Here is a 13,828-nt window from a genome sequence, read left to right on the forward strand (position 1 = left end):
GGTGTCCAGGCAATCCTAAACTTCACATGCACCTTGGCAGCAAACGTTTGAGCTCTTCTGTCAAACTCTTGCGTAAAAGTCGCCATATAGGTAGTCAGCTGTTGGATACTGCCCAATGGCGCCCGACGGACGTTTTCACCCACGAAGGGCCGGGTACCTTGCACTTTTTTTTCTTTGGCGAGCACCCCATCTCGGCGACCTTGATGACATCAGGAGCGGTGGTAAATGGGCAGGGAGAGTGTTGTCTTGCGCTGTGGGTGTCGGGCTACTTCGGAATCGAACGGTGGAGAGCGGGGGGGCGGGCACGTCACGACCTACTGACTCTCGACGTCCTACAACGAACGGGATGGGGGGGGGGGGGGGGTGCGACGCCGGAAGGGTAGGAACCAAGTGGACTACCAAGTATGTACACCACTGTATGCATGTCTTTTGTGATGCTTTTTCTTGGGTTCCTTTTTTTTTTCTTTCGGCATTTTGAGCCACTCCCGTCCGCATCTCGGCACCGGTTCGCCCATGGGGTGTCAGCCGTCTCCATGAACTTTGCAATTGTGGATCGGTGAACTGCGAACTCCTCCCGCCGGCTTGTCAACTCCGGGAAGACAGCCCGGAAGCTTGGCATCCGGGGAAGACGCAACTGTGCCATCGCCAGAGATGGATATCCCTCCCCGTCCATGGATGGCTCTGCGCACGGGGACGGTCATTACCGGACCCGCACAATATTGCTGCCTTCTGTCGTGCTGGAAACCGTCCGGTTAGGATGAGACGCTGACGACGCGGCGGTTCCGCCCCGGTCGCCGATCAAGACATCAACCGTCTCTTGAAGTTTGGTTCTCGAGCCGCTGGCTGACCGGGAGGCTGGCGGACGAGGCTGACGGTAAAACGGCGGAACGTTGTGGATGGATGACGGGGAATCCCCAGGTCCAGCGCCTCCAGTGATGGTGTACGTGAGAAGAATTCGTTAATTACCTACTCAGTTCCGACCACCGCTCTGGCCCGTTACGACGTCGCACACCTCCTTCAACCCGGACCCTACTACACAGGATCGCTTAGGTAGATTCTGTGCGTCACGCCTCCCGCATAAGCGGTCCGGCAATGCGGTGGCGTCGTTGCGACCGTTGGTTGCTCTGTCCAGCGGCTTTCGACGTGTCATCCTTCGGTCGCCAGAGAGGGGCGCCGAGCGCATGAAACAAGGCTAACAGGCCAGGGCGGCCGTCGTTCAGCCCTGCAAGCGAAGCCCTCGAAATCTCCCACCAGTTCCATCGAACCGACGGTACGTTTAAACAATGTCTTGCCCTCTGCACCCTAATGCATGTCTGAGTCTTCACCGCCAAAAATCCACTTGGTGTCGTTGCGCGGGATGACGGTCTTGGGGATGGGGGAGTAAGGTATGTTGCAGATGGCGCACACCACGGATCGATGGCGCTTGGTGTGGTGCGTCTTTGTCAGAAAACGGGGCGCGATGTACAGTACCTACGCCGTCGGCCTCGTTTCACTCTTCCCTCTCTTCTCCGGTTGCGCTCAAGAGAGGGCGCGGTGGCCGAGACAGCTTGGGTTCTGGGGCTGGTCCCTACAAGCGGCCGCCGCGTGTCAGACAACTTGGTCAGGGGGGCGGGGAGGGGGGGTGTTGACAACTGGCCGCTATGAGCCTTGACGCTTACGCTCAACAACCAACACATGGTCTCTCTTTTGCGTTCCGCAACGCAACGTGGAGGAATAGCGCCGATCAACAAGCTCAGATATGGCCACGAGGACCTGTATTCGTTCGTTTTCGCATTTCCTCATAACATTCTTTTTTCCTCGGCCGCCCATGGCACACGAGAACATCTCCAGCAGCCACCTGTGCAAGCGGCAGCAGCAGCAGCAGCAGCAGCAGCAGCAGCAGCAGCAGCAGCAGCAGCAGCAGCAACAACAACAACGCAGAGCCAGCAGGCGGGCGGGCAGACAAACGGACGGGATGGACGGGGCACGAAGGAGTCCAGCGCATGCGCTGATTGTTACTGCTGCCTTGGTGTTCGGTCCTATCAGCCGTTGATATTCTCGCTGTGCCGCTCCGCGCTGCCACCACTGAGCCGCCGCCGCCGCTGGTCATGTGCGCCTCGGTATCCTCCACGGCCTCGCTGTCTTCGCCACGCTCGACGATGCAACAACACCAAACGTTGCCTAGACCTTCAACCTGCCATGGTTCGTTCGATCCGTGTTCCTCACTCGCTCTCCCGCGTCGGCAGGTCGCCAGGTGGGTTCCTGATGAGGAAGCTGCATTGTCTCTTGGCGAGACGAGCTTGAGCGACGGGGTTCTCAGCCCTGGCTGTTGGAGGGCTCGTGATTGTGATGTTCACGACGCATGGCACCTGGTATCAGTTAATGGCTCGGTCAAGTGACGCCGTGATCGTGATGCATATTCCTAAGGTTTAAGGGCGGCCGCCTGGCTGTGGTAGGCTGTGAGGACGGGATATGCTGGGCCGTAGTTCCAGCCAGCCAGCCCGTCCGTCCGTCAATCCAGTCTGGCCGGGCGTATCTGCCCTGTGACGCATGGTTGTTCGAGCATAGGGCCCCTGCCCCGCCCGCGTGGGTTTTTTTCCCTTTTTTTTTCCTTTTTTTTGGAACGCATGTTGGACGATGCGCTGGGGGGGGGGGGGGGGGGGGTGAGAAAGCGCACGACCATGGCTCGCACAGACATCGCCAACAGACGCGGCAGCGCAGTTTTCCACCATCATGTGTTCTCCGTGTCGTTCCACGGTACCTGGCAACTGATAGGTTCCAGTCGGGCCTTTTCAGTCCGCATTGGCCCACCGGCAACGGCGTTGAAGCCTCAAACCCCCGGCAGTGAGAGAAGCATTCAGGGTCGACCAACCTCCGGGGGATGTCAGGATTCGCCGGTTCGCGGGAATTCGTGCCTGATACTCCAGGAGGGCATGGGGTACGAGAAGAAAAGAAAAGCACCGGGCACTTTCGAACCGCATGTGGTGGAGGATTGCATCGAAAGTGCGGGACTTTTCGGTCTTGTGCTTTGGTGATCGACGGACATAGTCAGGACTGGTGCGGTTGAAGGCATCCCGAAAGAAGCTGCTGTCATCATCTCGCTCCGGGAGAGAGATGGTTATGGGCGCAGCGGCCCGATTTCTGAAGACCAAAGTACCATGGGCATTTCTCGATGTACATGATCTGCCAGCTGCGGTCTTCCGGGACAATCTCCACCTCCTTCAGGCTGAAATCGAAAATCTGGGGAAGCGGGAGGTTTTCCTGGAAGGCCTGTTCAGTTTCCAGGTTGTTGTGGAAGCATTCCGTTCGGAGTCTGGGGTAAGGGGTGGGTCATTTGTTTGCTTGCCCCTGAGCCTTCGAACCTCACTTCTCCAACGTTTCCCAAAGCGTCCTTCATTGGGCTTGTTGCCATTCCTTCATGCTTTCATTTGCAGATGTACAGTTGCTGCAAATGTCCGGAGCATCGTAGACGATACCCGCATTGTACGATGACTGCACAACAGGAAGAAGGCAATTCGAAAAAAGTCCACACCAACGGCAGGCCACACCCCGATCAAGTGTCTGCCCTTGATGCCGCAGATGGACAAGAGTTCAGATGTGCCGAGTCCCATGTTTCAATATCTGACCTCGGAAGAAGACTCTGCACTGACGCCTTCCTCGCCGTTTTGCTTTATTTTCTTCTGCTTATGTTTTATCCTTGGTTTATTTTGTTCCTAGTCTTGTTTCTCACCCCCCCTCCCCCTCCCCCCTCCGTTTCCCCAGCCTGCCAGACACGCTTTAGACACCGTCCAGCGTTGATCGTACCATGTCACCAAACAGACAACCATGCCGAGGCCCGAACGAGGAGCATGGTGGTCATGCATTTCCCGTTACTCATGCTGATGGCTGCGTCAAAATCACCATGGGTGTCAAGATGCCCTCCAAGCGAGCCATATTATCGAGGAAACACAAAGACCGCGAACCAACTACCCAAGACCCTGCCTGCATGCTAAACGCTGTTCAAACTCATCAGTCTGAGAAGGGGGTAAAGCTGACCGGGTCTAGATTTTCTTCCGACACACTGCTTACGTCCTTCCGCCCAGGAGTTGAAGCCCTGCGATGCGGTTTCTGGAGTTCTCCGACCTGGTGGCCCAGGATGGTAGGCCTGTGTGTAGTTGGTTGTCAGCAAACCGTATGGTATAGTAGTACCTAGCCTCCCCCCTTCACCACGCCGCGGTGTAACGGCCATAGCCAGCCACATGCGAGCCCTTAGGAATCAACTCCGTATCGATAGGACAGGACGAGCTGGAGCCGGGTTCCACGATGCACGGTCTCTGCACCCCTGACCTCACCGCCCGACCCGGAACCGCCTGCTTGCTGCCATCGGGAAGTTTAAGATGCGTAACTCGTGCGACCAGCCGCGAACCCGGCGCCGCGGGGTCTGGGTCTCACGGGCACTTTTGTTACGAAGCCGCCTCGGACGCCGCGCTCGGTGAGGAAACGCTCGATGTTTCACACTGCGGTTGGCCAGATCTCGAAGCTCATCTCGGGTGACCTCCCCCTTGTCCTTCCCACCCAACTGTATCACAGCGCGCCACGGCGTTGGTGCGACGCTGAGGCAACGTTTGCTACTGCTGAGGTAACGTTCGCTACAGGATTCCACGGGGATCCGAGCAGGGAAATCGCAGCCATGATGGGCCTCCGAGGCGATGCCGCTTCGTTCCTCGATGACGGCACGAGCTTCCCAGGGGCTGATGTTGCACAACATGGAAAGGTCAAAGCCGCTGGATTCATACTGGGTTCCGGGACACTGATACCCGCTCTTCCATGGCGTAAACGGACCGGTGGTTTGGAATAGGGTGGTACCGCATAGGTTAATAAAAGAAATTCTGCATGAGCAGGTCTAAACGGGCCCGTTGATCATTGTTCCCTATGGGCGTGGCGTTTGGTGCCTTGGGCGCTTTCTTGATATTCGATAGCGGCGGGCCGTGGCTCTTGGGATGGCTTGAAGCCCCCAGTATCTGCCGTTCGTCCTTCTCATCTGACCTCAGAACGCAGATAATATCGGAGGTCTTTCATGACCCCCCTTCTTGACCGTTCCGTACAAGGTTCTTCTCCCCTCCTTTTCGTCCGGGGAAGCGTCTGGTAGAATCCCCGGGGGGGGGGGGGGGGGGGGAACGGAACGGGAGTTAACGATCTGGCGTTGGGCTCACTCCTAGCTTACTTTTCTTCCGCGCCTCGGACCGTTCCTCTGATGAGTGCCGGGCTCTCATCGAAATGTGATTTGTGAGCTCCTGCGCCAGTTGGTCAGACTCCGGACTTCCGCACCCACGCCCTCCGTGCCTCCCCGTCAGCGTTCAGGTCGCGATCACGCACGAGGGCCAAACCTACGCCGGCTGCCAATGGGAACCCATGCCGGAACGGCAGAGATGGACCTCGGTGAGGCTTCGCAGCAAGCTTACTGAAGGTGTGCGTGGCGGATCATGGCCAATGGCGCCCCCTTTTTTGCTATTTTGGGGGCGGTTAGGGGAAGTCCCGGGGATTAAGCTCAGCTCTTGTGGGACCTTAGCCCTACTGATGGTGGAGGACTTCAGTCTTCAGTGCATTGGCGAAGTATACAGAATATCACGACGTTTCATTGCGCGTCATTTCTCGAGACGTCACCGCTTGGCTTGTATTAGGCATCCGGTCAGCATCAGACCCGGACGGTAGGATGAAGGAGATGCCCATCGTTCGCTTTATCGAACGGTTCTTGGTCATTCTCGTCTTCCGTTTTGCTGGGCGTCCTCCAATCCTGTTCATTCTTGGTCATAAGCGGGTGGCTGAACCAATCTTCCTGGCCTCTGCCGCCTCCTGCGCACGCTATCGGACCATTCGACCCGGGCCTCGCATTTCTCTTGCCGACCCTTGGATTTATCACCAGCAAAATCCGGTTGACCACTTGACCACTTGACCGCCTCTTTTCCCGTGTCTTATGCTTTTTTTTTCTGCGCCTCGTCTTCGGGTTTGCCGTCGTGGATGCTCACCAGCCCCTCTCGTCCCATGGATGGTTGGCTCGAGGTGTTCAAGATCCTCAGTGGAACAGCCCGTGATGGGGCCTCGGCGTAGGCTAAATCGTCCGGCTAAAAGGCCCGCTTCCAGGTGACGCGCAAACGGCACTCGCAGAAGCGCGCAGGGCGGGTCTCAGCTGACGGGCCGCGCGCGGCGCTGAGCCTGCTGGGCCTTGACAGCTGGCTCTTCTGCTGCGACTGTACTATACTGCGTACAGCGCTGTACTACACAGTACAACGCTGTACATCCCATCCCGTCGTGGGCCAGTTCATCAGCCGGTAGTTGATACGTGTCGGGGAGGACGGCTTGACTGCCATGCCGTACGCAGTCCATGCATCGTGAACCGCGGGAGCTCGGAATCGCCACCGCTTTTGATGCCCTTGCTGCGCGAGATTGCAGGTGCGTGCGGGCAAAGCGGGCATTGTCAAAGCTTCGCGAGGCGTTGGATGTACCCGATCGCCAGGGGGGTGGATCACAGCCACGCTCACGCGTCCCTTGTCGGGGACGTTCTCCTCTCGCGAACAGACGCGCTTCCAGAAGAAGCGCGCCTCCACCGACCGTGCACGCACCGCGATGCTCCCGTGTCCAGCAGAGGGCCGGACCCCCTCGCCCTCGGTGCGGGATTCGGCAGGCCATCTTCCATTTGGTTCGCCCGCGGAACACAATGTGGCCATGGTTCCGCCGCGCGGCTTGCGGGCTTGCTGGGTGGGAAAAGCGCTCATCCGCCCTCCCGTCCATGCGGGTTTTGTGGTGCAGATCTGGATCTTCTTTCAGACTTTGACCGACCAGGTGACCGTCCCGGCGCATTGCCATGCCTGCGAGTTTGCCCCGCCCCCTCAGTCTCATCCTCGTGGGGGAGGGGGCGGCAAGGCGGGGGAGCAGGGGTCTCAGTGAGGGGCCATGGGCTTGGACGGTCGAACCGTTGCTCGACCACGCCCGGTCACCACTCGGCAACTAGGCCGTCAGTCTCATTGTAATCCTTTCGCGTCATGCGCCGTCAGGGAACCTGTCCGCCCTCTTTTATGGGCCCCGGGTGTTGGCCGGGGAGGTGACTCGTGACTGTTGGTGCGTTGGCAGGGCTCACCCAACGAACTTGAGCGCCGGTCCCGGGAGACATGTCTGCTACCAGGGAGGTGTACGTACGCAGTATATTCGTGGTGGCGGTCGTGGGCGCGGCTCGGTTGGCAAGCCGAAGGCTTTCGGACTAGAACTGGCACACACCCACACGCACACACATACACACATACACCGTCAACCACAGGCTCCTGTTGGATGGATGATGTCCGAAGAAGGGGGGTGTCATCTTACTTTTTAGTAGCAGCCCTTGTCGCACCTTGTAAGTGATTCCTAACCTGGTGATCCGGTGGCATGGGCGACATGGCGCAGTTTCGCTGTCTCCATGGCTGCTCATTCCATGTCTATTCACCTATCACGCCCCTCCCGCGTAGCTCCAAGCGCCGTTGGGCGCCGCCTCCTGTGTATATGGGTGATCATGGGATGCGGTTGCGCACGTTCTGTTGATCCAGTACCATCCTCTTCCATCGGCCCCGTCGGGTCGTCATGCCGATTAGCACCCCCCCCCCCCCCCTTGCCCCCAAACTGTACATGCGACGGAGGCCACCCCCCCACGCCCATGTCGAGTACTTCGCAAACGCTTCCAAAACCCAGTGAAGCACGCGGACAACGTGCCATTAGGTACTCCGTAGGCAGGAAAGGATGCCTGATTTTCCCTTGACCACCTATCCCAAGAACTAAAAGCAAGATGTGGCGGTGTGCAGACTTCCAAGTTATGCGCAGAAATACCCGTCTCAACGAAAAATGTCTGTCCGTCAGCCTGCGTGTCCTGGGCCCCCTTTCCCTCTAGGCATCCTGTCCGAATGCGTTATGGTCACGGTCCTTGGGCACCACTCGAGGTGATGGGACAAGCCAGATGCCGTCACGAGGGCCCATCTGAAACGGTTCGGGGGTGGCTGCGGTGCGGCGATGGTTGCGGCGTTGAAAGCGCCGGAGGAAGTGCAAGTTTTGTGACGGCACAGGCTGACACATCACACCACATCACACCACACTGCACCGCACCGCACCGCGGAGCACAGCATGCCAAATGGGGCGTTTAACGCCAGACATGGTGATTTGTTTTGACGTGTTCGCAGAGGAATGAATGCGTTTTGGCTGGGTGTGGGCCGCAAGAGTGCTTCGCCTTTCTCGCTGGACAATAAACTAGTCGGAGCTCTGATATGACAGGTTCTGCATTGCCATGGCAACATAGGGACCGGAAACGACGTAGAGAGCGAAGGTGTAAGTGAGTGAACCAGTCGTTCAACCCTCCTATACTCGCGTCCAGAAATCCGTGAAGCGAAATATCGTCGAAAGAGGGGGGAGGGGAGGGGCGTAATCAGGAGTTCGGGCATCATAGCCACCGGAAGGGACATTCCATACAGAAACGATCAGAATAGGAGGCTGCTATGGTACCTACAGGAGCTTCACGTATTGAGAAACGGGTAGATAGGAGGTTCAATGTGTGATTTGCCTATCCACAAAGATGGCCGTTGTCGAAGTAGTAACTCCCTACTCTAGTTTCCTGCACCTTGCAGTCTCCCTGACGTCCTACCATGGCTTTGATCACGCAATTACCGGCCATTCACTCGCCTCAGATATCATTCTTTTTTACTCCCAGGAGCGTGTTGCAAGTGGAAACCCCTGAGCGTTAGACAGGGACTCGAAAGAGTGCCCATGTATGTTCTTTTGGAAGGTATCTCGTCATCCTCAAGAAGACAGTTAGCCCCTGATAACTGTAACTCACAGAGTAGACATTAGATTCTAATAAAGCAGACGTAAAAGCTAGGACGCTCTTAGACCTGAAGAGGTCAGTCATATCTACAACCTTCCAGCGTGTCCAGTGTGTATAGGCATACAGATGTCAATGGTACTATTGTAGGCTTGAACCCCGTTCTATGACTCCTTCGTTCTACCCTAACGGCCCAACATGTTGGATGAACTTGGAAGAGCTCTAGATTGTTTGAAATGTGCGGTAAAGTACAAGTACCTAAATTTAGCCCCAGCTGCTGTTCAGCTTCAGCTCTTGTGTTGAGAACCTCGGGCAAGGTTCAAAGCATTGATGTTTCCTCGCAGTTTGCCAAAGTCTAGGTATTCGATATCCGATGCCGGTAAATCGGCGGCATGCTCTGACAACATTGCCATCCAAGCAGTCAATTTCTTAGTAACTGCCTTACTATTGCTTAGTCCTTTCCCCATGTTTCCTTCCCTTTCCTGTTTCTTTTCTTTTCTCCTGGATTGGTTCATTTCGGCGTCCACCTGAAGCAGACAATGGAAACTGATTTGCAACATGACAATGCAACCAGGACGGCACTTTTCTAGGCCAAAAGATGAAGCCCATTTCTCGTGTAGGCGGTCCCGGATATATGTTTGCTGGACGGCGAGCGATGAGCGTGACGCCGGCAGCGGATAGTGATACGATAGCCAGCAGCCATGGGGGCATGACCGGAGAGGGTTGGGTATTTGGCGGCACAAATGTAAAATACGCCTACAGATGCTATAGATTCAATGCTAGTGTTTCTCTTGTATGCTCCTTTATCCGAAATTCCGCTCTTTCCCGGGTGATCTATGGGGTGGCCTTGGATTGAAGCGCTCCCTCAACGCCGCACTGGTTTCCGGCGGTCCATGCCCTGGGATCTTCAAGACGCCAATCCAGGGAAACCAGAGCATGAGGAAGTCTTCACTGGTTTCCCGTGAAAAATGTCCTCGATTCTTTCCCCAAGATGCCTCCCTCCGGGCACACTATCACATACATATAGAAATGCATTGTTTACTTCGCTCAGGGGCGGAGGAAGAGTGGTCCGTGCACGCCCCCGGGCTTGAGCGGAGAAGCCCCACTCCGCCGGCTCTGCTCCGGTGGCGATCCACCTCGTTCGAGGGTCCTGAGTCACTGCCGATGCAAGCCCACTTGATGCAAGTCATGATGATTCATCGCCAACCATAACCACCTCACTGCTGAGAATACGGGGCGGCCCAGCTTTGCCATTGGACCTCTCACACTCCGTGGACAATCCAATCAAAAGAAATAAGAACCAGAGTTGGTGGGAGGGAATTGAACCTTGAGGTGGAAGGGTTCGAAGAGCCAATTTGCCGCCGTGCATATCAGGGGTTGAGGCAGTCCATTGTCACCCGTCGTCCTTGAATCCCAAGGTTCTTCACAGAGCATTTGACGCGTCCACTTCATTCCTTGACCCTCCTCTGCCGACGAGATGATACCGATTCGTTCCCGAGGAGGGGCCTCACCCCGGTCCAGCCGACAAGCCGTGGCCGAAGCGCCCCCGTCCCGCGCCGTGTCCCGGCCCGTCCCGGAGCGGGAGACCAAGGATGCGCGGGGCTATCAGCTGGAGCAGCTGAGGCGTCGGTACTCACCCAAGGAGACGGAGCTTGACAACGGGGCCGTCTCGCTCCTCTTCAACCTCAAGCCCTCGGATCCCGACTTCCCCTTTGACCTCGACCACCTCGAGTGCGACCTCCAAGTCCCGGCTGGGTATCCTAAAATCCCGCCCCAGCTCCATGTCAAAAACAAAGACATCCCCAGGGGTTTCGCCATCAACATCGAGAAGGGATGGGACGGCCTGGTGCGCGAAAAGCGCGGCGCCACCTTGCTCGCCCTGACCAATGCTCTCGACAGGCGGCTGGAGGCGTTTTTATCCGAGCAGAAGGCCGAGACGGTCAAGCTGACCATCTTCAAAGACGCGCGCCATCTCGATGCTGCTGAGCCATCTGCCCCGGTCGCCGCCAACCCTCCTCCTCTTCCTCCTCCTGCTGCTGCTGCTGCTCCCCCAGCTCGGCCCTACGTCCCGGAGCCATCCTTCTCAAGCGAAGAGATCGCCGCCGCAAAGGCTCGCCGCGCCCAGGAGGTTCGCCAGCTCGAGGCCCGCATGAGCCGCTTGCCCATCTACCACAAATCCAGCGACGGCGTCGTCTACACGCTGTCCCTCGAGCCGAGACACCGGACCAGCCTTCCCCCCGGGCTGCAACAGGTCCAGTCGGTCCAGCTCATCATCCCTCTGCTCTATCCGCTCCAGCCGCTTCGGGTCCTGCTCAACGACGTCGATTCAGAGGAGGCCGAGCCCCTCGAGGAGCTCTTCGCCCAGAAGGCCGCCGATCAGAAGCACATGACCCTGACCAGCCATCTCAACTACCTCGCCCAGAACATGCATTCGCTGGCCAAGCAAGCCCCCAAGCCGGCGCCTGCGACCGCACCAACAGCGTCCGACGCGCCGGCCCGCGCAGACCATGAGGCTGCCGAGGCGGAGCGCTCATCGACCCTGGACAAGGGGAAGGGCCACGTCCACGTGGTCTCACGACCGCCAGAATGGGTCCTGGACGACGCCGACGATTCCTCTTCCTCGGACGGGGACTCTTACGACGACGAAGACAGCGAAGCAGGCCGCGGCGGCGGCGCCGCCGCCGCCGTCGAGCCGGGACAGCAGCCCGGCAGCGTCCCGTTCCTGCTCGCCGAAACGCCGGAGCGCGGCACGGCCATATCCTTCCCGTCGATCGAGCTCCACGGCATCGATCTCCTCCAGGTGGCGGTCCTCAGCCTCGTCGTCAAGTGCGACCGCTGCAAGACGCTCAACGACATGACCGGGCTGAAGGACAACCTCGAAAAGCCGGGCAGCTGCAAGAAGTGCGCCACCCCGTTCGCCGTCCGCTTCCGCCAGGAGCTCGTCCACCAGAACTCGGCCCGCGCGGGCTTCATCGACGCGACGGGCTGCGCCGTCGCCGACATGCTCCCAAGGTAAGCAGCATCGCCATCCTGCACCCATCCATCCATCCATCCATCCATCCATCGTTGCGTCGCCGGCCTGGGGCTTCCAGACCGAGGACCCGCTGCGTAGGAGAAACAGACGTCTGACCTGACCCCGCCCGCCGCCTCGGCCCGCAGCACCTTCGTCCCGACGTGCTCTCGCTGCTCCACCGCCTCCTCGACCGGCTACACCTCGGTGCGCGGCGACGCCACCACCAACGTCTGCCGCGAGTGCCACGCCCGCTTCACCTTTGCCATCCCCGAGGTCAGGTTCCTCGCCTACGCGCCGGGCATGCACCACCCGCGCCTCGCGCCCGCCCGCCTCCGCGGGCGGCAGGACGAGAAGCTGGGCCTGCGCGCCGGCGAGCCCCTGCCCGACCGCGGGACGTGCGCCCACTACCGCAAGAGCTTCCGCTGGTTCCGCTTCTCGTGCTGCGCCCGGGTGTACCCGTGCGACAGGTGCCACGATGCCGCCGAGAAGCACGAGAACGAGTGGGCGAGCCGGATGGTGTGTGGATGGTGCAGCCGGGAGCAGAGGTATAACCCCGAGAGCTGGTATGTTGTGTTGCCTGGTTTCTTCGATCTCATTCTCCCCCCCCCCCCCCTCTCTCGACGAGGCGAGGCCTCGGAAGAACGATGCTGACCATTCACCACTCACAGCACCTTTTGCGGCCGGAGCGTCATCGGCAAGCGAGGCAAGGGATACTGGGAAGGCGGCAAAGGCACCCGGGACCAGCGGCTGATGAGGCGCGGCGACAAGAGGAAGTACAGGCGGCTAGGAGGCTCGGCCAAGAAGGATGAGTGAAACGGGCGGATGAGTGAGACCTGAAGGCGGACAGCCGGGATGGGCCGAGCGAGGTCCGTGTACAAAGGTGCTTCATCACACGCAAACTCCCCGCCCTCCAGCCGTCTCCATTCCGCACGAGAACTCGGTCTAGACGTAAACATCCATGCCCGCCTCAGCTGCCGGAACGAGCTTGATCACACGTTCGATGAGCCGCCTGACGCTCAACACCTCTCCTTTCACGGAAGAAGTTTGATCCAGGCGGACGCGCCACCCTCGTCTGCCGTCATCGTTCATCAGCTCTCAGTTTGCGACTTCGGCCGGAAGGATGTTTTTTTATGTACAATATACCTTTGCCAGGGCTATGCCTGACTGACTCTGTGAAGCCTTGCTGACAAGTGCCTCATGGTGACTTGTTCAGAGGCTGAGGAGGCACTGCTTGTAGTAGGAGGACCATAGGGTAGTCAGGGCTCATTGCATGGTGACTTGGACCCAAGACCCAAAAATGCGCTCCATTGACGCTGTCCCATTGAGACATAAAAGACACCCAGCAACCTCGGTCTTCTCCGGCTTCTCGTTTACCTATTACTGAGAAACAAACCACTGCTTGCCTGCCAAAGCTAGAGAAAAAGAAAACACAGCATAGAGCAATGCAGCATAACGCTAACCTTTCCCACGCTTTCCTCGGCCCTGATTTCCCTTCCATCCTACCCCCCCTACCCGACCCCCCTCTCTCTCATTATTCCCTGGTACATATCATGCCTCCATCGACTTCCCCTTCCACTCTGCCACGATCTGATCCCAAGTCTGCGGCGAACCAGAACCGGAGCCCGAACCTGAACCCGAGCTTAGCGTTGCTTCCTCTTGCTGTGGACTGGACAAGGATGGCCCTCTTGGCTCCGGCTGCTGCCCGGGACTCGGTGGCCCAGGCTGCGTCCGTCGCGGTTCTTGTGCCTGAGCCGGGGACGACAGGCTCAGCATCGACGTGCCCGGCACGTGCCCAGCTCCTTCGTACCACGGGGTTGGGGAGATGGGCGGCAGGCCTGGCAGCGACGGGTTGCTGCTCCCCGATGGCGGCGATTCCGCTGGCCGCTGTCCTGCAGACGACAGGGCGGGTGTTTTCTCTTGTCCTTCACCCCAAAGCCCGGGCAAATCTATCGGCGATAGTTCCTCTAATCGTCGTGTATCTGGCAAGGCCAACGCTGCTGGCCCCTCACCCCATGACGTTA

General features: G+C 58.5%; 1 protein-coding gene across 1 annotated transcript; it reads left to right on the forward strand.

The window, feature by feature from the left end:
- Positions 1–10,271: 10,271 nt before the first annotated feature.
- Positions 10,272–12,620, forward strand: VTJ83DRAFT_7166 (uncharacterized protein; the record flags this gene model as incomplete). Its single annotated transcript, XM_071013958.1, has 3 exons — positions 10,272–11,806; positions 11,954–12,370; positions 12,476–12,620. 3 exons carry the CDS (start codon positions 10,272–10,274, stop codon positions 12,618–12,620), a joined length of 2,097 nt encoding a protein of 698 aa, XP_070863383.1.
- Between the last annotated feature and the right edge of the window lie 1,208 nt (positions 12,621–13,828).

This window comes from Remersonia thermophila, chromosome 7 (assembly GCF_042764415.1).
Source record: "Remersonia thermophila strain ATCC 22073 chromosome 7, whole genome shotgun sequence".
In the NCBI taxonomy this organism is placed as follows: Eukaryota; Fungi; Ascomycota; class Sordariomycetes; order Sordariales; family Chaetomiaceae; genus Remersonia; species Remersonia thermophila.